The sequence below is a fragment of the Ambystoma mexicanum genome, chromosome 5q, assembly GCF_040938575.1.
Source record: "Ambystoma mexicanum isolate Mex_15411 chromosome 5q, UKY_AmexF1_1, whole genome shotgun sequence".
Taxonomy (NCBI): Eukaryota; Metazoa; Chordata; class Amphibia; order Caudata; family Ambystomatidae; genus Ambystoma; species Ambystoma mexicanum.
The window spans coordinates 868,686,948-868,711,346 of NC_090933.1; the positions used below are offsets into that span (position 1 = coordinate 868,686,948).

The 24,399-nt window shown below is 50.5% G+C and overlaps 1 protein-coding gene across 1 annotated transcript in view; it reads left to right on the forward strand.

Moving 5' to 3' along the window:
* CIBAR1 (CBY1 interacting BAR domain containing 1) overlaps positions 1–24,399 on the forward strand; it is a 956,902-nt gene that overhangs the window by 755,987 nt on the left and 176,516 nt on the right. Inside the window, exon 8 of the mRNA XM_069621350.1 lies at positions 20,985–21,107. Within this exon, the coding sequence (XP_069477451.1) occupies positions 20,985–21,107 (123 nt within the window). The remainder of the gene's footprint in view (positions 1–20,984; positions 21,108–24,399) is intronic.

The window sequence follows — 24,399 nt, forward strand, 5'->3', positions numbered from 1 at the left end:
AATCTTATGGCTGTGATTTTTTTCAGCCGCCACAGTCTCCCAACATTTTGACCACCACATTTGTATAGCTGGACCCTCTGGATTCTTCCAGAGCCTGGCAAGGGAGATCTTTGTGGCCGTCAAGAGCTAGTTGCATAAGTCCGCTATGAGGCCTGTAAGCGAGAATTGGCCCTCGTCCGTAACTCCCAGGAGGACGATGCCTGGGTCCCAGGGAATTGTGAGGCCCGTTATCCCCTTGATTTGTTCTAGGACCGCCTTCCAGAACAGTGTGAACTTTGGGCAGGACCAGAGTAGGTGGAACAGCGTACCCAGGACGGGGCAGCCCCTCTAGCATTGTGGGGTATGGCCGGGTCGAATTTGTTCATAGCCTCTGGGGTAGGGTACCATCTGTAACGCACCTTGTAGGCACCCTCTCTAATTGTCGTGCATCGAGAACTCTTGTGGACACGGGACCAGATCTGATTCCATTCCTCAGGCTCGATGGTTCTGCCAATGTCTTTTTCCCACTTCAGCATATAAGGTTCTTTTCTGGATGGGTCCGATCTGTCGAACAGTTTGTATAAGGTCGATATTTGCCCTTTTGGGGGGGTTCGATGTGAGTTAACGCTCTAGGGTGGTTAGGTCTCTGCCGCCTAGTTTCATGGCCGCTACGCTGGATAGCCAGTGCCTGAGCTGGGCGTAACAGAATCTTTCCATCTCTGGGCTCAGGAATTTGGCCTTACATGCCTCGAAGTTTAGCAGGTTCCCACTCTCAAAGAAATCCGCCATGGTCCTCCGTCCGCCCTCCTGCCATATGTCGAAGTTGTTCGGGGCCAGCCCCGGGGGAGAAGTCTGGGTTACCCCAGATTGGGGTGAGCGGCCCCGTCGAGCTCTTGCATTTCCAGAGGCGCGCTGCTTTCTTCCAGTATGACAGTGTTCCACGTTGCCGGCAGTGGGTCTGTGATCCGGGCCATGTTGCGTTCTTTCAGGTGTGGTAGCGCTTTGTTAGGGAGAATTCTCATAAATGGCTAGTATCCCTTACCTACTGAGTCCCTCAACAGCTTTGCTGGATTTCTAGGATTTATTCTTTTCACTTGGTAAGAGTGTGAGCCTTTTTCCCACTCTTAAATGTGTTTTGCTGTGTGTGTTTTTACCATTTGTGTGATCTTGGGCTCTGGAGCCTCACCTACTCCATGAGCACCATTCTTTTTGTGTGTTACACAGCACCTTCAGTGCAGTGACACAGGGTTGTCTTTAAGACTTTCCACAGACTCCATTTTTCTGGGTCTGACTACTGTCTCCCAGAAACATGTAAAGTTGCCATTGACTTTATGTTGTCTCTTTAAACCACAGACCCAGTACACCCCATCTTACATGGAGTATTGGAAAGGGTTAATTCTTATCCCTTTTTGTCTGTTTCTCTTGGAGCACTTTCACACTCCCTTTACATCAAGACTTGGCTGGTGGCAGTGGTAACTACCCTAATTTTTCTGCTGCAGTTATCTTATATAACCATGGTATTGGTTTAGGCTATTATATTAGCCTCAAACATAAACCCGCTTGACCAATTAGATTTTATTTTGGTTCCGGCTGGGTTTATTCGCTATTTCTTTCTGTTAAAGTCTTTCTCGTGTTTTACTCTGCGTGCCAAACAGGAGTTGATTCCTTTGTTCGCCATCTTTTCTCGGGCTTCTGCACAGAAGCCCTCCTTAAGGCGCCTGAAAGTCTGGGTAGGCAGGATGTGAGGAAGGGGTCTGAGGACCCCTGCCATGGGTTCCCCTGCTAACCCAAGTCACATTCCTGTTTGATTGGTTGGGTGACTGTCCTTGCCAGGACAGCCACCCTGCTGTATGTTTTTGACAGCCAGGCTGTATGAATGGGGGAAAACTGCATAAAAAGCAGGTCTCTGGAACTGGAAAGGCAGAGTTGTCACTGGAACGAAAGAACCAATAAGGATCTGATAGAAGAGAACCCCTACAATGACTGTAACGCTTGGTGAAGCCCTGCTGCAGGTCTGAATCTTCAGAATCCGACAGAGAAGATCCTACAGGAAACTTCTTCCCTTGAGCTGGTGGGACCAACCAGTTCGCCCAAACTACAAGCCAGGTCCCCAACTCTAGTCAAACTCGCTGTACAGAGCTAGAGTGGGCCGGATAGCCAGGAAGGTCGGACCCTGCTTGGGTTTTAAGGAGCGCACCGTTTATTCGTTGTTTTGCTCTGCTGCTTGTTTTTTCCCTGGGTGGCGCAGGACCCTTAGCTTCCTACTTCGTGTCAGTCCGACATTCGCTTTAGGAACCGTGAGCCTGCAGGAACCGCCAGGAACGTCCGCCTCAGCTACAGCTCCCTCTCCGTTTTAAGGTACTATGCAAATCCGGTTGTTCATTTCATTCAGCCGCAGTGAAAGTGCTTGAAATCTTTCTCCAATCCAAGGGCTTGTTCTCTTTTCTTTGAACTAACTTTTCTGCCAACCAACCTCGTCCGGAATCCGTGGCACGAACTTTACTGCAAATTACTCTGAACTGTGTGATCTTGAGCAAAAGCCTTTTGACCTATTGACTTTGGCCCTAAGCATTTTCTATCTGATTCTATCACTGTAGTTCCTCTTGCTTAATTGCCCTGAGTACCTACCTGTTGGTGTGGCTCGCTTTCTATTGACTTTGCCTTTCCCTCCCTTTTTAAATTGCTGGGGTGCCATTTTGCTCCCACTTCATTTTGTGGGCTTAACTTGTATGGAATTTAAGGGAAGTGGTATGGTGCATTAAGAGTGTGATTTTTAAACTGCTTATAATAGTGTAATGTTATACAACTGAAGAGTGAAATAAATGTATATTCTTTTACTTGAAAACCTTGAGTCAGTGTTTGCCTGAATCATAGTAATTGCTGTACCTGGCCAAGTCTGGGACCCCCAGACAACCCATGGCAGGCCCGCGGAGCATGATGTGTCTCGGGATTTGCGGTTTCTTCCCCTCCCAGACATATTTCAGAATGTCTCTTAGCAGTTTTTGCAGGGCTTTCTTGCGGAAAGTTGTGGGGAGCGCCAGGTAGCAGTAGGGCAGCCTCGCAAGCAGGTTCATTTTCAGCACTGTGATGCAGCCAAACCAGGATATTTCCTGCTTGCACCAGCGTCCCAAGTTATCTGAGTTCTCTGATCAGTTGGGAGAAGTTTGCTTTGTAGATGTACTCGGACTTGGTTGGGATCTGCACCCCCAGTTAGCTTATCTGTGTTTTAGCCCACGGGATCGGAAATGCGGCTTGCAGCCGCTCCCTGAGGCTCTCTGACATGTTGACTCCCATGGCTGTGGACTTTGCAATGTTTATCGTGAACCCAGAGGCGTCTCTGAATTCCTCCAGCTCTTGCTATAGCCTGCATGGACCCCTCTGCTTGTGTGAGCATGAGCAGTATATCGTCCGCATAGAAGGCTGGCTTGTAGGATTCTCCCTTGAGTTCCAAGCCCCGGATTGCCGGGTTGTGCCGGATTCTAATGGCCAGTGGTTCCATGGAGAGAGCGAAGATGAGCGGGTAGAAGGGACACCCTTGCCTGGTACCCCCTAGCGATGCTGATTTTCCTTGAGCAGGCTCCGTTCAGTCTCAGGTGGGTGGTCGGGTGCTGGTAATTGGCAAGAGCCCATTTTCTAAAATTCGGACCAAACCCATAGTGGCATAATGTTTCTTCTATGTAGCCCCAGTCCAGCATGTCGAACGCTTTGTGCGTCCAGCGAGAGAACCACCAGGGAGGTGCCCATTCTATTTGCTGTCTCAGTGACGTTGATTGTTCTTCTGATATTGTCCTACGTGTTACGACCCAGGATGAACACTGTTTGATCCGGGTGGATAATGTCTGGGAGGATGAGGGCCAGTCTGTTGGCCAGTTTGGCTTCATTGTTCAGCAGCGTGATGGGTCTGTACGACGCACATTGCATACGGTCTTTGCCTGGCTTCAGGATGAGGTTTGATTGTGGAGGACTCTCCCATGGATGGTATGGTGGCCCCCGTCGTTAGAAATTAGTTGAACAGGTTGGCCAGCTGCGGCGCCAGAATGTGAGCGCACCTCTTATAGAATTGTGCTGAGAACCTGTCTTGCCTTGGGGTAGTGTTTTTTCAGGGCGCGGATCATGTTGGATACTTCCTCTGTCGTGATTGGCTGCTCCAGAGCTTCTAGCGCCAGGTGTGGTGGGGGCCTCTGGGTGGCGGCCAGGAATCCGTTACCGGCTGGGGCGGCTGTTGGGGGCCCCGACATGTTTCTGTGGTGCTGCGTCATAAGGTAGAGTTTCTCTACCTCTATGTGGCACAGGGTTACGGTGTGGTCAGCCAGGCACTAGACGTAGTTCCTCGTTTGTACTTTCTTCAGCTTGTGCGCTAGGAGGTGGTTTGCCATGTTGCTGTTGAGATAGTAAAATTGTTTGGTGTACATCAGGGCTCTGGCCGCCTGGTCTGCCTGATGCATCTCCAGCTCTGCCTTCGCTCTTTTGAGGTCTTGGCCAGTGGCTTTGGCTGGGTGCTTTTTAAAGCTGCTTTCCAACTCTACCACCTTCTTCTCCAGGTTAGTTTGGTGCAGCTGGTTTAGCCGGCGGAGCCTTGCTGTGGCGTTCATGGCTACCCCCCAGACCACTGGCCTCATTGCGTCCCAGATGGTTGACCAGGAAACGTCTGGGGTAGCATTCTCCCTGAAGTAGCTCATGTGTGCTTCCGCAAGCTCTGTTTATGGCTATGTCTGAGAGAATTTGATCTTGGAGTTTCAAAGGCCTTTGGTGAGGCTTCTGGAGGCCCTGAATTTGTAGGTTCAGAGTCACCGGCACGTGGTCTGAAATGGTGATGTGTCCGATGTGGATTCCTTCCACGCAGGGTGCTAGAGGGCTAGAGGCTAGCATCAAGTCAATTCTCGAGTATCCTTTGTGTACATACGAAAGATATGTGTAGTCTCGCTCCTTGGTTAAGAAATCTCCAGATATCTATGGTTTTTGTTTCCCTCAGGAATTCGGCCATGGCTAGGGTGTTAATGAAATCCTCTCTAGACAGCGGGAGAGTTTTGTCCAGGTTAGGGTCCGGTGGCAGGTTGAAGTCCCCCGCTAATTAGCAACTGACCTCTGACGAAGATGGCTATGATCGGCAGGAGCTTGCGGAGGAAAGGGCCTTGGTCCTTGTTGGGGCTGTAGATAGCAATTCGAGTAATCGGCAGCTCGATCAGTAGACCCCTGAGAAACTGGTATCTGCCCTCTGGATCCTTTAGTAGTGACCTGGGTCAGGGGCAAATTGCAGCTGACAAGGATAGTGCCCCCCCCCCTTTTCTTTTGCTTCGCCGAGGCAAAGATGCGTCTCGGGTAACTTCGGAGGTTTATGCGCTTCTCATCAGGCTCTATGGGATGCGTTTCTTGGAGGAAGATGACATCCGAGCCGAGCCAGGCTAGTTTTGTTCCACAGGTTTCCTCTTCCTGGGGGCGTTCAGGCCCCAGACGTTCCATGTCATCACGTTAAGGATCTGATCCGCTGTCCCCATATATTGCTTATATGGATTGGCGTACTGTCGCCTCCCCCTGCGTTGTTTCCCCTCTGTCCCGTTTGTCCTCCTTCTGCAAAATCCCCCCCTCCCAGATCCTCCCACCCAACTGAAAGAGCTTCTGGACCAGCCTTCAGCCAACAGGGCAGACGACCGGTCCAACGCCCCAAGTCAAAGAGAGGCAACAGAGCCTCATGTGTAGCTGGTGACACTGATGAGGGTTACAGCTCAGGACTGACCCAGGTAGTGCCGGCTTGCTAGGCTACCAGGGATCAGCGGATGGTTTAGGGGCACCCTGAGATGAGATGCCGGGATTCAGAGGAGTTGAACAACCCGTACCATGTGAGCCCCCCAGGGGGGCCGGGGCCGCGCTGTTTGTAGTCAACTTTGGGTCCTTTGTGTGTCCTCTGCATGGTATGGGAGCCGGGGTTGCCGGAGGTTAAGGGGTAGCGAAATGCGAGGTCTGGAGGGGTTGTCCTCCGCCTCAGTCGTTGGTATTCTTCTTGCTTTTGGCGGGGAGGGCCACGTGGTCTGCGCCGCCTCTCGACACGGGTCCAGGACTTCTGGGGCTCCCGCAGTCTCCCCTCTGGGATCTGAGTGGGTCCGTCGACCTCGTTCGGCTCCTCCTCTGGGTTCATGAAGCTTGCCGCTTCTCTGGCAGTGAGGATGTGTCCGGTTTTGCCTTCCCATGCGAAGGATAGAGATGTGGGAAAACCCCAGTGGTATGCAACCTTTCTCTCGCGGAGCCATTCCACCAGTGACTTCAGGGCTTTCCTCTTTGCAAAGGTGACTGCGGCTACATCTTGGTATAGGGAGATTACCGCGTCCCGGAAGAGTATACGGGGGGAGCTTCTAGACTCGCGCATGATCTCTTCTTTGATCTTGAAGAAGTGTACCCTTACTAGGACGTCTGGAGGGGAGGCGTTGCTTTGCCTAGCCCTAGTTCTGTGCACTCTGTCGAGTTCCAGGGGGTCCCCGTCTGGGAGGGTTAGGATAAAGCGCAGAAGGTTGTTAACGTAGGCCCCCAGCTCTGCATCTGGGATTGTTGGGGGGGGGGATTCCCCTCAGGCGGATGTTGTTGCGTCTGGATCTGTTCTGTTAGAGAGCCAGACCAACCGTCATGGCGCCAAGCCACGCCCCTCCAGCCCTCTTTTAAAGCCAAACAGGCCGCAGTGATTGGTGCAGGCTAAGCTCACATTAATGAACCAATCCTGGGTCCCCACCAACAATCTTTAGTGATGCTTCAGGTCAGAATCAGAGCGTTTGGCAACAGACGGGGCAAGGATGACAACATAGAAGTCCCACCCATCTTCCTGTCTGCTGTACATCAGTGTCTCCCTAATTAACTGAGCCCTATGCGGCGCTTGCTCACAACATGGGCTTCCTTTGAAGTAAGGGGTTGCAGGCAGACATTTGTCTCCTACAATTCACATACATCCCTGCTCTGAAAGGAGTGGTTCCAGACAGGACATTCACTGCCCTTTCATACCAAGGAGGGGTGTTAGTTCCAGGTTGACACATTGCATTACAAAGAGGTGTTGGTCTCTGGTTTCCTTTGTTACTTCCTGCACCCAGGCCTTCCCTGAGGCATGATAATTAACTTTCTTCAGTATTTGCCGCCACCAACAAGGTTTACCAATGGAGATGCTTAGTCCATGGGGCCTTGAAGTGCTAATTGGGCTGCCCACGGCCAGAGGCTTTTGATGTACCCACAGCTGTCGGGTATCAGCTACACAGCTGTCTTGGGAGGCTAGCTCAGCGGCAACATGCTCACCTTGGAAGCAAGACAACATGGAGCAACAAGGTTCGATCCCCGGTTCCACGCTTCGAAACCTCTGGATATCATATCATGACAGGGGAGGGCAACCTTGGTAAGCTGTGCCCTCCCAGAGTACATGACTATTTTTATTGCTGTGCGGTGAGTGTTGAAAATATGTGCGGGAATGGCCCCACATAGTTTCCGGAGCTTGATTGTTAGGCAGAAATCTGTGCAGTTCCCTTAGGGACCACTGCAAAAAGTTTAAGACTACAGGTGTTAGCAGTAAACCTAATTGGTAGCTGTCTGTACCACCCAGATTTACCTGGTAGCTGTGGCTGAGCAGTCAGACTTCTCTCAAGAAGAGTTAGGCAGTATATAGAGTATAGACAATAGGGCTAGAAATACAGTAGTACAAGCAAACACTGACCAGAGCTTTGGTATAAAAGTATATAATTTATTTAAAAACACACTTGTAAAAATACACTGGCACTAATATGTCAAGCAAGTTCAAACACAGTCACTAGGAATATATACACCTCCCTAATTAATTATTGGACAAGTCTATGTTAAGGCACCACTTATTTAGCAAAACAGAGGTAAGCGCGTAACCATAGATGGCACTCCACTAATTTGTTAAAAAAAGGGAGAGAAAAGGCAGAATAGGAAAATCACACAGTACCAACACTTTTAAAGAACCACAGCAAGTCAAGAAAGGCAGGGTCTACTGTAGAGCAAAAAGTTCATAGGCCAGGACCACTCTTGGAGAGAACAAGGCGGAATGTGCCCACAATCACACAGTGGAAATGCACTCAAAGTCTTTGCAGGAAAGTCAAAAAAAGGTTGGATCAAGTTAGAAAGGTAATGTTAACGGGTCCAAGGTCACCCCAGGATAGAGAATTAAGGATTTAAGGGACACCTTGGACAGTCTGTTGCAAGGGAGACCAGGCGGGACACAGTACCTGAAATGGTGAGAAAGCTCCAGCGGGGGCAGTTGTTCCTGGCAGCGGGTGCAAGTCGGGGCTTCGTCCAGGGGAAGATAAGATCTCGACGTGGAGGAAAGCTGGAGGTCGTTGCACTGCCAGGGAAGAAACCAGCCTCGGATTTTCCCGGTTAAAAGGTACTACCCTTTTATTCACGGTAGTGGTGAAGCGTGGCTATCCGGCCGCTGGGGTGCTTTGCACAGGCGATTCGACCACAAGACGATCCAGAAAGGCCAAAAAGGTGAACTGGTTGGTCCCACCAGCTCAAAGGGAAGAAGACTCTCCTGGAAGAAGATCTTCTCTGTCGTCGGGGAAAGTGGTGAGTTTCGTGCAGCAGGGCTCCACCGGTGGTGTCGTCTTAGATGGCTAAGCTTCTCCCCTGTTCGGATTCTTTAGGTCCTGTGGCGACTTCTGAAGTTCCAGTCCCCAAAGCACTGCTTTTATGCAGCAAAACCCCCATTCATCAGCCTGGCTGTCAATCAAACATGCTAAGTGGTGAGCCGGGCGGCTCACCACTGGGCCAATCACACGAGTGCGACTTGAGTTGCCAAGGCAACTCAGTCCAGGGTGCCTATTTCCCCCACCCCCCTCCCACACATCCTTTAGACCCAGACAGAGTGGCACCACTTTTGGAGGAACAAAGGGCTCGACTTGGGTTGGAGTTACAGAGGCGAACACAAACGCCATTTTAAAACCGAGTCCTGGAAAAAAGACCCAACCGGGTGTTAGGCAGAAACATGTGCAGTTCCCTTAGGGACCACTGCAAAAGATTTAGGACTACCGTGGTTGGCAGTAAACCCAATTGGTAGCAGTCTGTACCACCCAGATTTACCTGGTAGCTGTGGCTGAGCAGTCAGACTTCTCTCAAGATGAGTTAGGCAGTATATAGAGTATACACAATAGGTACAGAGATACAGTAGCACAAGCAAACACTGACCAGAGCTTTGATGTAAAAGTATATAATTATTTATTTAAAGACACACTTCTAATTTACACTAGCACAAAAAGAGGTAAGTAAATCCAACAAACAGTCACTACTATATATATATATACAACCCTAATCACTTATTAGACAAGTCTTAATGAGGAACACCACTTATTTTCAGACAGAGGTGAGCGCTTAACATAAGATGGCACTCTAATAAATTATAGAAAAGGGGAGGGAAAAGGCAAAGTTATGAAAACACACAAATTTCAATGCTTTTCAAAGAACCACAGTGAGGCAGGTTAGGCAAAGTCTACTGGAGAGCAAGGAAGTTCAAATGCCAGGCCCACTCATAGAGAGAGCAAGAGAAATGTCCAGGATCACACAGTGGGGTTCTGCCCAAAGAGTCTTTGTAAATAGTTCACAAAAGATTGAGATCAAGTCAGGAAAAGTTAGTTAACAGGCCCCAGGCTAACCCAGGTTAGAAAGTCGAGGATTTACTGTCACCCCGAACGATCTGTCGCAAGGGAAGCCAGGCGGGACACAGTACCTGAAAATGGGAATCCAGCGGGGGCAGTTGTTCCTGGCAGCGGGTGCAAGTTGGTGTTTCGTCCAGAGGAAGAGGAGGTCTCGACGTGGAGGAAAGATGAAGGTCGTTCCACTGCCAGGAAAGAAACCAGCCGCAGAGTTTTCCGGTTACAAGGTACTACCCTTTTCTTCGCTGTAGTGGTAAACCGTGGTATCCCGGTTGCCGGGGTGCTTGGCACGGGCAAGCCAGCCACAAGATGGTCCAGGAAGGCGAAAAGACGGGCAAACTGGTTATCCCCACCAGTCAAAGGAAGAAGACTCTCCGGGCTGGAGTTCTCCTCTGTCTTTGGCAAAAGTGGTGAGACGGTTCAGCAGGGCTCCACCGGTGGGGTCGTCGTTGCAGGTCGGCTCGGCTTCTCCCTCCTCGGATTCTTTAGGTCTTGTGGCAACTTCTGAAGTTCCAGTCCCCAAAGGCCTGCTTTTATGCAGAAAACCCCCATTCTTTCAGCCTAGCTGTCATTCAATCATGCTAAGTGGTGAGCCGGACGGCTCACCACTTGGGCCAATCGCACAAGAGTGCAACTTGAGTTGCCGAGGCAACTCAGTCCAGGGTGCCTAAACCCCCTCCCACACCCCCTGTGGTACCCAGACATAGTGGCACCACTTCTGGAGGCTTCTGTGGAGAAGCCTGCCAAAAAGTGGAACAAAGGGCTCGACTTGGGTTGGAGTCACAGAAGCGAATTCAAACGCCATTTTGTAACCAAATTTCGGCAAAAAATACCAACCGGTGAATTTATATTAATTTAATAAACCGGCAGTATGTTCGAGGCTATAATAAAAAGTGGTAGCCTCGAACAATGGGAAAATCCCATAGGAATATATTTGCGGTCGAATATAAAAAGTAGTATCCACTGCCACCAGCCAAAACACGGTCGGGGGGGGACTGGACAGTGCCCCCTCGAACAACAGACCCCTGGGCAATTGAATTGCCCCGACCAGTATGTCCACAATATGATGGTTTGCACTGGTTCTGTTCACAATTTAAGACTAGTAAAGCCAATGGTGAGTTTACATGCCCTGGGAGACAGTAGTCAGTCCCAGGGTATGGAGTCTGTTTGGGGGTCGCTACGACACCCCTGGGTTACGGCACGGAGGGTGCTGTGTAACCCACATACCAAAAACACATGAAGCCCTACGGGATAAAGGACCCCATAACCCATAAAACACATACAAAGTCAAAGGAACACCTCAAATCATGTCTAAGAGTGGGAGGAAAAGAGTCTCACTCTTAGCAGGAGAAAAAATAAACCCCAAAAATCCAGCAAAGCTGCTGGGAGACTCACTAGGTTTGGGAAATTAGCCTTTACAGAGAATTGTCCTCAACACCGGGGAATAAATATTAAATAAATAACCCGGCGGTGTCTTTAACATTGCACCAAAAAAGTGGTGCGTTTAAAATGAATGGGAAAATCCCATAGGAAATATTCCGGTGGAATGTTTCGCGTGGTAACCACTGTCACCAGCCAGAAACTCGACAAGGGGGGACTGGACAGTGCCCCCTTGGAAAACAGACCCATGGGCAATCGAATTATTACCCCTACCAGTACTTCCACAATATGGTTTGTACTGGTTCTGTTCACAATTTAAGACTAGTAAAGTCAATGGTGACTTTACATGCCCTGGGAGACAGTAGTCAGTCCCAGGGTATGGAGTCTGTTTGTGGGTCACTATGACACCTCTGTGTTACTGCACTGAGGGTGCTGTGTAAAACACATACCAAAAACACATGAAGCCCTATGGAGTAAAAGACCCCATAGCCCATAACACACATTACAAAGTCAAAGGACATTCTCAAATCATGCCTAACAGTGGGAGAAAAAGAGTCTCACTCTTAGCAGGAGAAAAAGTAAACCCCAAAAATTCAGCAAAGTTGCTGGGGGACTCACTAGGTTTGGGAAATTAGCCTTTATAGAGAATTCTCCCTAACATTGATCTCCCATCATTCATTCTTTTTTTTTTTTAACTTTGTTTATTTTAAATCAAGGCAGAATGATAAATACAGACATTATATGCAAGGATTATCTCAGCAAGTTGACCCCCCAGTCTTTAGACCCCCTCTGTGTCTTCTCTCTCTATCCTCCTCCCTGGGTTATCAGTCCCACAGGCTCTGCGAGCGGGCTCCTCCCGCCCGGGCGGTCCGGCTGGAGCCTCAGCGGTCAGGAGTCTTCCTCCGGGCTCGCCTGGTTCGTCAAGATCCAGAGGGCTCTGGCGGGCCTATAGGTCAGGGCGGGGAAGCGCTGGTCGAATTCCAGGACTGGGGCCCAGATGTTCTGAAAGCGGTGTAGCATCCCCGCTCGTGCTGCCGTTACCTTCTCCGCTATCAGAATGTCCCATACTTTGGTCCACCATTGGGCAATGTGGGGGCCTTCCGGGGATTTCCAGGTTCGGGCCACCACCGTTTTCCCTGCCAGTAGGCAGTGAGTCAATAGTTTCGCTCTGGGTCCGGAGCGCGGGTAGATCCCGGGAATTGGAGCTCCTAACAAGATCGGTTCTGGTTTCAAGGGAATCATTGTTCCGGTAATCAGCGAAATAGACTCTAGACAAGCTTTCCAGAATGGTCGGATCTTCGGGCAGTCCCACCACATATGGAAGAAAGAGCCAGGGAGGCCGCATCCTCTCCAGCAAGCGTGGTCTATCTGGGGGTTCATATGGTGGAGTCTGAGGGGCGAATAGTACCATCGCAGCATGATTTTGTATGCGCATTCTCTGTTGGTGATGCAGGTGGATGCGGTATGTGTTCGGGTCCATATGTCCACCCAGGTTTGATCCTCTATCGGGTGGCCTAGGTCCGCTTCCCATTGAGCCATACATCGGGTTCTTGTGGTTAGGAAGTCGCTTAAGAAGCGTCTGTAGAGGGTGGATACGCTGCCGCGAGTCGGAAGGTCTCCTAGGGTGAGTTCCAGGGCAGTGGGAGGACGGGTCGCTGCTTGCAAGGTTTGGGGGTGAGCACCAGTGGCGTAGTTGGATGTAAGTAAATCTGTCACATTCCCGAAGTTGGAACTTCTCCTTACATTGGGCGAAAGTGAGCGGCTTCTCCCCTGTATACAGCTGGTCTATGGTTTCCAGCCCACCCTTGGTCCAATTTTGGAAATTGCGGGGATGCATGCCCGGTGCGAACATTGGGTTGAGAAAGACCGGGGAGTGTGGGCTCAGTCCTCTTGGCACTCCCTTTCGTCTCAGCGCCAAGTCCCAAGTGCTAAGGGTGTGTTTGGTCGACAGCAGGAGCTCTCCCCCATGGGACCTGAGGGGGGGCGGGATGTGTGGCAGAAATCTCAGAGGCAGGGGGGTCCGCGACTGTTCCAGCTCCACCCATCTCGGGCGGTCTGTCGTATTTTGCCAGGCCTGGACCCGGGCCAGTTGGGCTGCCACTCTGTAGGCCTGAAGGTCTGGAACCCCCAGTCCCCCCCAGTTTGGGACTCCCCAGCATAGTTCTGAGAGGGATTCTCGCTTTCCTACCTCTCCAGATGAAGTTCAGCATTTTCCTTTGGATCCCTCTGAGAATCAGAGTGGGGATTGCCACTGGCAGTGAGGCGCATATGTACAAAAATCTCGGGAGAAGGTTCATCTTGCATGCCGTGATGCGTCCAAGCAGCGAAATCTCCTGGGTCCCCCATCGCTTCAAGTCGCCCTCCAGTTCCTTGAGAAATCGGGGAAAATTGGATTTGTACATCTCCTTTGGATCAGCCGGAATGTAAACCCCCAGATAGGGGATGGCGCTCCTTTCCCATACTATCGGGCACATCCTAGTCAGCGGTTCTCGCTCTGCTGGGGTGAGGCCAATGCCCAAGGCGGAAGATTTATCGAAGTTTATGGTGAGGCCCGAGACTTCGCCATAGCTGGCGATTTCGCGAATCGCCTGTTCAAGCGATGAGGGGGCCTCCGAGATCGTAAGTAAAATGTCATCCGCATATAGGGCAAGTTTATGATGTGAAGGGCCGCTTGTTATGCCCTTGATTTGGTCATTCCGCCTAATTTTTTGTGCGAAGGGCTCCATGGTGAGTGCAAAAAGTAAGGGCGACAGCGGACAGCCCTGCCGAGTCCCGCATGACAAGGGGATTGGAGCCGAGAAGTGGCCGTTGATCCTCAGGCTTGTTGTAGGTCGATCATAGTTGGCCAGCACCATCGTTCGGAACGCCGGTCCGAAGCCGAAGGCCCCTAAAGTGTGTCCCATAAACGTCCAATCCACCCTATCAAACGCCTTGGCTGCATCGAGAGCCACCAGGATTAGTTTTTGGGAGTTCCGGGAGGCGAGGTCCACCAGGTTCAGGGTTCTCCGGATATTATCGCCTGCGATCCGGTGCCGGATAAACCCAGCCTGGTCTGGATGAATGATGTTCGGCAGGATGCGATTCAAGCGGGTCGCCAAAATTTTCGAGTAAATGTTCGCATCTATGTTCAAGAGTGCGATGGGTCTATAAGAAGTTATGCTTCTTGGGTCTTTTCCAGGTTTGGGCAAAAGAATGGTGGTCGATTCCTGCATCGATGGGGTCACCGCCCCCGTTTCCCTGAAGGAGTTGAATAGGATGGTGAGATGGGGGGTCAGTTGCGACCTGAATAGCTTGTAGAACCTGGTTGAGAAGCCATCCGGGCCAGGGGCCCGTGTTTTGAGAGATTTGATGGCGTCCTCAATTTCCTCCCCCGTGATGGGCTCCTCCAGTTCATCTCTCATTGCGTCGGAGAGCTGGGGCACCTCTGCCTGCCGAAGGTATTCCTTCTGTTGTGCTGGGTTTCGTGGGGTTGCCTTCACGGTTTGGGCCAAGTGCTCAATCGCGAGGCGTTGCTTCTCGGGTTCTAAGTATAGTATGACCCCGTTGGTGTCTCGCAGGCTCATGATCGCGGTGCTGTGTCTCTGCTTGGCTAATTTGGCCACCAGGAACCTGTTCGCTTTGTTGCCCTTCGCATAATACGACTGTTTGACCTTCGCCATTAGTTGGGCGGTTTGTTCCGCGTAATGGGCTTCCAGTCTTTTCCGTGCCGTGCGAATGGCCCGTTGTGTTCTGGGGGACCAGCCTTTCTCCTTGTGGAGTGCCTCGGCCTCTCTCAATTCAAGCTCCAGGGCCGTCCGGGTTCGTCGTCTATCTCGATGGTAGGCCGCACCCTGGGCTATCAGGGAGCCCCTGATTACTGCCTTCATGGCGTCCCAGTTGTTTGCTAATGAGGTGTCTGAGGCCGGGTTTTCCACAAAGAAGTTCTTTATTTCCGTTGCGATCTTGTCTCTGGTGGCCATGTCGTTGAGGATTGGGTCGTATAGCATCCATTTGCGCGGGGTGGTGGGGTCAGGGTTCTGAACCCGAAGCTCCAGGAGCACTGGGGCGTGGTCGGAGATCGCTCTTGTGCCGATAGTGACCTTCTTAACTAAAGGGAACGTGTGAGGTGAAATCAGGAATAGGTCAATCCTTGAGAAGGTGCGGTGGACATACGAGTAAAAGGAGAAGTCCTTATCATCAGGGTGAAACACCCGCCATGAGTCTATTATCTCCAGGGTCCTAAATAGACGAAGGAGGCTGAGTTCTTGGGCGAAGTCACCTGGGGTCGTGGGGTGTGATCGGTCTTTAGTGGGGTCAGGGACCCCATTGAAGTCCCCACCGACGATCGTTTGGCCCTCCACGAAGTTGGCGAGCGATGTGCCCAAGGCGTCATAAAAATGTGATTGTCCAGAGTTGGGGGCGTATACTGAAACGAGGGTATACAAGTCTCCCAACAGGAGACATTTGATCGCTATAAATCGGCCTTCTGGGCATGTCTTTGTTTCCAGAATCTGTGGGTTCAAGTCTTTCCTGAAGAGAATCGCCGTGCCTCCTTTTTTGCTTGTGCCGGAGGCAAAGAATTGAAGCGGAAATAGCCGAGACCGACGGCGGGATACATCAGCGGGCAACAGATGGGTCTCTTGAAGCATGGCAATCGCGGCCTCCTCGTTGCAGAGTTTTAATAGAATTGCCTTTCGCTTGTTGGGAGAATTCAAGCCATTAACATTCAGGGAGAGGATCCGAAGCGACTGAAAGTCCTCTGAAGGCTCACTCTCCGTTCCCTGCGTTAGGGGGGGAGGGTCCTGGGGTGGAGGTTCAACTGCAATGACTGATGGAAGCACTCACAAAATCATTCTGCACTTGAGGTTTTAACGCGAAATCCCAACGGGGGATCGCAACTTTAACAGGGCGGTAGACCGACTTTGTCAGTACGGTCGTACCTAAGGCCAACAGGGTCAATTGTCCCATACTGTGGGTTCCCAAGGAACAGAAGATGGAAAGTATCCTTGGGGTGGGTATGAGCCATGGGAATGCCCCGCCGTCGTCGTGTACTTAAAAGAGGTTGGCAAGTAGGTAGCGGGTTCTAATTCAGACGAGCATATCTGTGTCCCGGCTAGCTCGTTGACGGAGCCTGGGACCGTGGAGGCGTCCACGTTCATCACTTCTTGTTGTTTCGTTGTATCGACGACCAAGGTGTGCGTTTAGCTTTTGGGGAGAGAGGTGGACCAGGGTTCTCAGTCCCTTCTAAGAGTGGCGTGGGAGGGTCCCGGGAAGAGCGGCCGAATGCAAGATTTTCTCTGCGTCTTCCAGGTGGCTGATTCGGCGTAGGGTGCCATTATATGTGAATTGAAGAGCTGTCGGGAACAGCCATCTGTAACGGATCTGTTGCTCCTGGAGGAATAATGTCAGAGGCCGAAGTGCTCTTCTTTTCTGGAGCGTGAGTGCCGAAAGGTCCTGGTAAATTTGAAGAGGGGTGCCCTGGAAAGTGATCTCTTCATCTTGGCGGCTGATCGCTGATATCGCTTCTTTCGTTGTAAGGAAGTGGACCCTAGTGATCACGTCTGGAAGGGGGTCCGAATCTGTCCCGCGGCGCTGGCGAAGCCTGTGGGTGCGGTCCAATATGAGCCGAGATTTGTCCAGATCCGGAAGTAGAGCCTCAAAGAAATTTGCCATGTAGTCCGCTAGCTTGTTAACGGGGATGGAGGATGGGATGCCCCGGATGCGGAGATTATTGCGCCGGGCCCTATTTTCGAGATCTTCCTGTTTAAATTCCATGATCTCGCATTTGTGATGCAGGGAATCGATCGATTTTTGCATTTCCCCCAGAGCGGTGGTGTGCTCCTGGGCATGATCTTCGATCTCTCCAAACCTCTGCTCGAGTTCTGTGACTCCCTGATCTGTTTGGTCAACTTTGGTGGCGAGTTCCGAGAGGCAAGCGCGGAACTCAGATTTGATGTCCGCCATGAAGGCTATTAGGTCTCCTTTAGTGGCAAGCTCGCCCCTGTCCTCTTGCTGCTTCTGTGGGGTCAGTTTGGGAGGTTCCTGTTTCTTGGGTTTCTCTGTAGCCGTAAACATGGCGGAGATATCCGTGCCTTTGCTCACTTTTGTTTGTCTCGACATGTTGCTCACGCCAAACAGTTCCAGTCGGGAGACTAGCGGCAAGGCCCAGGACGGTGGGAGATGGCAGCTGGAGAACTCCGTCACCCTGGCCTCCGCTCCGGGTCAGGTGTAGGTGGGTGGGCAGGGGCGCCCCAGGAAGGGTGGAACGGGGAGAAGGACTTCGGTAGGGTTGATCCAAGATGGCCGCAGTGGTCCCGACTTGATCTGCAAAGTGGAGAGAGGAGTGGGGACCTGCTCTCGGTAGCAACCCAGGAGAGGAATCCAGGCTGCCCAACCGAAATCGGGGGATTCTATATTAGGTACCGCTCCCCCTCTCCGGTTCTTCTGCCTCCCAAGGTCCCGCTACCGACAGGTGCGTAGCGTGCTGCTGAGCCCCGGTATGGCGGCCATCTTAGTTTCGTCCGTCGGGTACGGGAGAGAAGTTCAGCTTCAGATTTCTAGTAGAACGCCGCCATGGTCGAAGACTGTGTTTAGCCAGGTTATGCCATGTCGGTTCCGGTCGCTGTAGATGGCATTAGCGACACGAAACCCCGCCTAGAACCGCCAGATTTCGACGGCGGCGGCGGACATCCCACGGGCGGCCTCAGAGGAGCGACCACATCGATGGCGCTCCAAGCCACGCCCCCCATCATTCATTCTTTTAAAAGCCCAGGCGAGTGCACTCTCCCTGTGCGGATGGTCAAATTCCTCACACTGGGACCTGGTGTTCCTCTGCATTCGATGGGACACGGCAGTTCAGAGAGTCTGATTCTTCCCTCACAGGCTGGGGAGCTACCCTGGATGGCTATTCAATCCCTGGAGCATGGTCCAGGACAGAGGCCCTCCTGCACATTAATCTGTTGCAAGGGGCAAGGTGGTTCTCGTCAGGACTGACAGCTCCACGACTAAGTTCTGCTTGAACATGCAGGGCGGACCTGCCTTCCCCTCCTTTGCATGAATGCGCTGTCAATTTGGGAATGGGCTCAGTCGGAGGGAATATGGAGCTCCACAGTCCATCTCCCAGGGGACAACAATGCAGAGGGGAATCAGCTCAGCCACCTGGGGTTCAACACCTGCGAAAAGGGAGTTGCACATCCGCTGTTTGTTGCCCCTATTCCAGAAATTGGTGTTTCCAGATCCTGAGTTATTTGCATCTCCTCTAAATTCCAAGTGCCCCTCTTCACTTCATGGGTGGGACGGGGCCCAGGGTCTCTCGGGGACGCATTCCAACTCTGTCAGCACGTCTGCATGTGCTATGCGTTTCCTCCTCCTCCATTGCTCCAGCGGATCCTCCTCAATTTCTGAGCCTGATTGGGCTGCAGCCTCATCCTGATTGCCCCTCCCTCCACTGGCTGCCGAGAGCTTGCTTTTTTGACCTACTGCTGTCAGTCTAGAAAAATGGATGCCTCTACATTGTGACCGCAAACGCATTTTGGTGGCCGTGGGCCAACCGTCTCATGCACAATATGACAGAATATAGGTTTTCAAGTTTTCCAATGAACTGCCATTTTGATGTAACAAGAATCGCCATTTTGTTTTCTAACTATTGCTCATTGCTTTCTGTTCCCATTGCTTCGCAGTATATTTTCCGCTTACACTGCTCGACTATAAAACGTTGTCTGTATGTAAAAAGGACAAGGCCGCTGGGCCGATAGGATAACAAGAGTTCGCTGAAACACAAACGTAGGCAGCGCCAGGAAGAATGCCTGGCTCCCTCCCGAAAGTAGCCTTGAAGCAGAGCTGCAGGGCATTTAATCATTTCACAGCTGCCATCCAGTCTCGTTATATGGTAGAATATGTTAGAATAATACAGCTAAAGGCTTGAATTATGCTTTTCTTACAGCCCCCCTTTGCTGAGTCCGCTAGAGCGTGTCGGTTCCCAGGACGCGAATAGCACCTAATAGATAGCAAGGTCCGGAATACAACTCTTCCCCCCCGTATGTAGCTCGCTTCCAAGAACAGAAGCGCTGTGTTCTATTCAACAACTGAAAGATGCCTTTGCACTCACAAATTGCAAATTGTTACTAGAATAGATGTTTGAAGGTGTCATAGTAGTCGGAGATGTCCATCATCACACCAAGTTCAAAGAAACCCAATAAAGGGGAGTGTTAAACATGTCATAGCTGATTGTTTGATATGCGTTTTGTATATATGTAACTGATGTACGTAATTCACTCTCTTGCGTCCTTCGAGGTCTAGAGATGCACGTCGCGGGGCGTGAGACCGAGCTGGCCAACTGAGACTTTAGCTTTGCAATAAACCCTAGCTTTGGGAATACAAACTTGTGTCTGGCGTATCTATCGTGTGTGGTGACTCGCCTTGTTTCCATAGATGTCAGAGTCCCCTATGGGCCCCTTTCACTGAAGTTGCGCTTCCAGGGCTGTTCCATCTCCCGATTCCCAGCAGGGCTTCCTGACGCAGCAGGGCAGGCGGTGGAGCATCCGGACCTGGCCAGACTGGCCCTCTTGGAATGGCTCCTGATCAGCTGAGACTGCTCCACTCCCAGTTTTCAAACAACTGGGAATTATCCAGGAGGCCAGGTGGCCCTCCATGCACTCTCAGTATAAGATTACGTGGACTAGGTTCTGCCACTGGGCTCATGACAAGGGGTGGACCCCCTGACCTGCTACCTAGACAACGTTCTGGCTTTTTCTGCGCATCTGGCTTGCTCCGGCATCCAGGTCGACACCTGTTGCACCTATTTGGTGGCTATTGGGGCTTACAAGAATTCCCTGGAGCATGTTTTTTCAGTGGCCAACCCAGTCGTTAAGGCCCACCTCCAGGGGCTGTCCAGGCTTTTTCCTCTGGTGCATAGGCCCACCCGGTCCGGGACCTCAACGTGGTTCTTGCGGCTTTGCAGCGTAAACCATTCGAGCTGATGGCCTCGGTAGACATCAGAGTGGTGACACTCAGGGCACTACTGTTGGTAGCGCTCCCGTCTGTGGTCCGGGTTGCCTTTCAGAGGGACACTTCCTGGGGAGTTATTAGCAAGGCGGCTACGTGGGCCACTCCATACGCACTCTGTAAGCACTATTCCCTGAATACCAGCTCCAGGCAGTATGCAGAGTTTGGTCAGGCGGTTCTGAAGAACCTTTTTACTTCTTAAGCATGAGGCAAGTTGTCCCATCTCCACCCTGTTGTCTTGGAATCACCCACAAGGATGGAGGAAAGAGGACGGGGCGTATGAGTAATTAATTAAATGTACTCACTGTAGTAACTAGAGGACTCATAGTCCTTAGTCCCCTTTCCCCCATACGTCCCACCCACCTTCCCCCGCTAGTATGCCAGGGGCTAAAATGATCAGCATAGCCAGGTATTCAAGCATCCAATATGTAAAAAGTGGACTGAGGTGAGGTGCCGGAGGGCGGTGTCTCAGGGGTGTTCCTACACCCGGGGCCGCGGGCCCGCGAAACAATGCTAAATTTAAAGGGTATCTTATTTTTCGCTGCCAAAGGTTCCAGTACTGTTGCCATGTTGGGGGACGGGGATGGAGGAAAAGGTACGAAGGCCTATGAGTACTCTATACACTGCAGTCAGTAACTTTAAATTTTTGCACGTTTGATTCTAAAATTGGTTGTTTTCTCTCACCATGAAGCAATTAAATAAGTACATTTTCTTCGACTTGACTGGTTTTAATGATATGTTAGTGGATTATGAATATGCTTTATGTTAACAACTCAAGTAGTGCAGATTGGTAAAGAACCATGCTTGGTTTTTGTCAAGATGAACTATGTCTCCAAAGTTAGTATAGAGAGTAACCAAACGTATCTTGTTCAGTCTGCCTTCACAGATCATATTAAACCTTTCGAACCCATAGGTGAAGTGACATGTTCTAGATGTCAAAAAAGCAGTTAATTAAATATCTATAATGTATCTTTTGGCTACTCTAATTCTACCTAACTATTCCAACAGGTCTTCAGGAGCTCTCTCCATCCGCAGGATCACCAATCTCGCTTAGAAGTAGTTCGTGCCAATTCAAGATTATCTTTTGACAGTACCTGTGCATCAACAAAGCGTGCAGAACTTTTGACACAGGTAATCTGTGTAAATGTATTATTGTCTGTACTAAACCAAGAGGGAGAAACCTCAAAAATACAAATTGCATCCTAAGTTATTTATTTATTTATTTATTGAGTTTTTATAATGCGCCTATACAAAAATGTTTCAAGGCGCAACAAGGCAAGAGTGGGGAGAGAACTGGAATGACAAAAATGGCCCTTTTAGGCCTTATGACATTTGGATCGTGCAAGTGCAGTAACAAGAATTGCATGGGAGAGGGGAAGGGGAAAGTACCGGTCAGGGCGGAAGGCCAATTGGGATAACCGAGTGCCAGAGAAGGCCAGTTAATCGAGCCAGGGGAAAGCAGAGTGTGCAGGGGAAGTAAGGTCCACATGCTAAGTGCAAGGTACGAGGCTGGAAGAGCTCAGGCCCAGCCAAGCTTGTCCAGGGGGAGGGTGCCCCGAAGGGCAAATGCAGGTTGAGAAGTTGAGGAGGGACGGTCAGGACAGATCAAGTGCAGGGGTAGACTGGACGAGGAGGGCCTGATGCCCTGTAAGAATCTGAAGGAACCAGGCAACCAGTCAAGAGGCAGATGGGGACATTAGCCGGGGAGAGGGAAGAAAGAAGAGAAAAGGAAGTTCTTGAGAACCTTCGGAATTTAAAGAGATTCAGATCAATTCTGAGGGGCAGGGAAGCCATTGCAGAGGGAGGCGCCAGTGAAGGAGTGGGCTCTACCCCCCACTCTGTGCTTGGAAAAGTGCCTGATCTGCAGAGAGTTGGAGCTAGAAGACCAAAGGGCTCTAGCAGGAAGGTCTTAAGGGAGAGAAAGTTGGATGTAGCTGAGTCCCAGTCCCCAGAAAGCTTTGTGGATGATGCAGAGTGTCTTGAACTTTATCATTGCATCAACTGGGAGCCACTAGAGAGATTTTGGGGCTGGAGAGATGTGGTCCCTGGGTTTGAGGCCAAGGATAAGTCTTGCTGTCCCATTCTGGATTAGTTGAAGGGGGTGAATAGAGGAGTTTGGCCGATTGAGGAAGAGGCTGTTGCAGTAGTCCAGCCTGGAGAGGACCAGCGCTCTGGAGACATTGAATTTCTGGGGGAAGGTGAGGAAAGGGAGAATGCCTCTGAGGAGGTGCAGCTGAAAGTGGGCCTTCTCAGCAAGGTCTGTGATGTGAGGAGAGAAGGAGAGGAAGGAGTCAAAGATGATACCAAGGTTTTTTTGCCTCACAGCAGGGTGAGGGGCCCATGGACGGCGGCCAGAGTGTGGGAGAGAGGGAGGGAGGGAGGGAGGGAAGGATGGAGCAGGGGTCCCAATGATAAGAATCTCCTTCTTACTCGCATTTAGGCAGAAAACTTTAGCGAAATGTGGTTTGACCTGTTTTATGTTGCAGAATAGGGAGCTTTGGCTGATGGGTCCCCCAGATGTTGAGACCCACTCCATGGGCTCTAGGACAGAATGAGTCAGTTCAGGCTCTGATTACCCAGCCTAAGGAGGTTTAGTGGAGAGTGGCAGGTCCTGGTCCTCCCCCAATGTGCCCACTTATTGGATAGAGAGCAGAGCTTTCTTCCGCCTTTGACTGCTCCTTCACCTCAATGGACAAGGGCTTTAGGAAGGTCAAATCCGCCAAAAGAGGTCCAAATGAATTCTTCCATATTTGTTTGTCCAAAAGTGAATCCAAGAAAGAGTTTTAAACCCCCTCTTTCATAGGAAAACGTCCACAAATGATTGGACAAAAGCAACCCTGCTTTAAGGGCAAGAACAAAGTTATGGCAGAAAGTCACGAGTTCACAGCGCTTATACAGTGATTAAGAAAATAAACATCAAGGCTGCGGGTATCTGGGCGGTGTGGGTGTACTGCCAATACACATCCACAGGAATAGTTGAAGAAAAACAAAGATGTTCCCAGTCTCACTGCGCCAAGAAATTATAATTAGTTGTTTGTGCAAGAAAAGCCTTTATTGTTTGTGCGAAGATAAGCCTGACACGTGTTTCAAGCTGTGTACAGCTTTTCATCAGAGGCTTAGGTTGCAGACACGTGTTTCAAGCTGTGTACAGCTTTTCATCAGAGGCTTAGGTTGCAGCAATAAGAACTCCACATTTAGAGTAGGACAATGCCAAATACAGTTCTCAAAATGCCTCGCAGTTGCGGAAAGCTCAATGACCGCTTGTTTCAGTCTACTCGTGTTACCACTGCTTTAAGGGTCCAATACCTGTTCCTGGGACAAATGGTCTTTGCCTTCTGACATCATACCCCCGTGCTTTGTGCTAAAGGAAGTGGAGGAGACAGGAAGATGATATGTAGAGAGAAACAAGATGATGGAATCTTCCTTCAGTTATGCTGAGCTCTCTGTCTACGCTAACTCAGCCCCCTTGCCTTGCCCATAGCATCAAAGGCCCTTTTGGTATGCAACACTCTGATTTGATGCTAGTCGTGTCGACATATGTATGAAATCAATTCGATGTAGCTTTAATGAGTATGACAGATAAAAGCCCCACCGTACCCTAACGTGGGTGTAGCTTATGGTTAAAATGTACCACTGCCACCAGGATGGTAACAATCAGCTATGTGGTCTGGGGGGGGGTGCATGTCTTCATTTGAGCCCCAGCACTAAGGTGACTTCGCGGACACTGCAACTGTCAGGAGGGCACATGTGGCCTCTAATCCTGCTCTATGCCACTGGCGAGGAGGTGCTGCAGATGACGATATGGATGTCATCTTTGATGTCCTGTGTGTTAGTCTTAGCAGTGCATGGTGGTGGTGTGAGTTATGGTTGCATAGCTTACGATAACTGGAAAATTAGTTTGGTTTTTCAATTTTTTTATCTTGCAACCATAATGTCCTTTTAACAATGTTTTTTCAGTGAATTTCAATGGTTTTTATTTGTGAAAATGTTTCATGACGTTACAGCACTGTATATAAGTTATTAATAATTCCTCTTTTAAAATATACGAAAGAACTGTAACCCTCCTTAAACCTATTATTTGCAGCACATACTGAGGCGTGTCATTTGCACCAGTGCATGCTGGGGATGCAAGTCATGGTTGAATTGCATAGAGCATGAGGCTCGACCCCAGCCCCACCAAACCACCCCCGTTATACACTGCACCTTACGTGCACCCTAGCAGTGTCCACTATACTCCCTTAATGTGACCAATTGCCAGTGTTCATGGCTTGCAGCCATGGCCAGTCTCCACAATCCATGGGCATGGGCTTCAGCAATGCTGCATGCCCTAATAAGCAGATCAGAGTATTGTCCTTGCCGAGTTCCAGTCCCACTGCCCAAGCACCAAAGTTATATCACTATGTTTGTACATACATTTTGATGG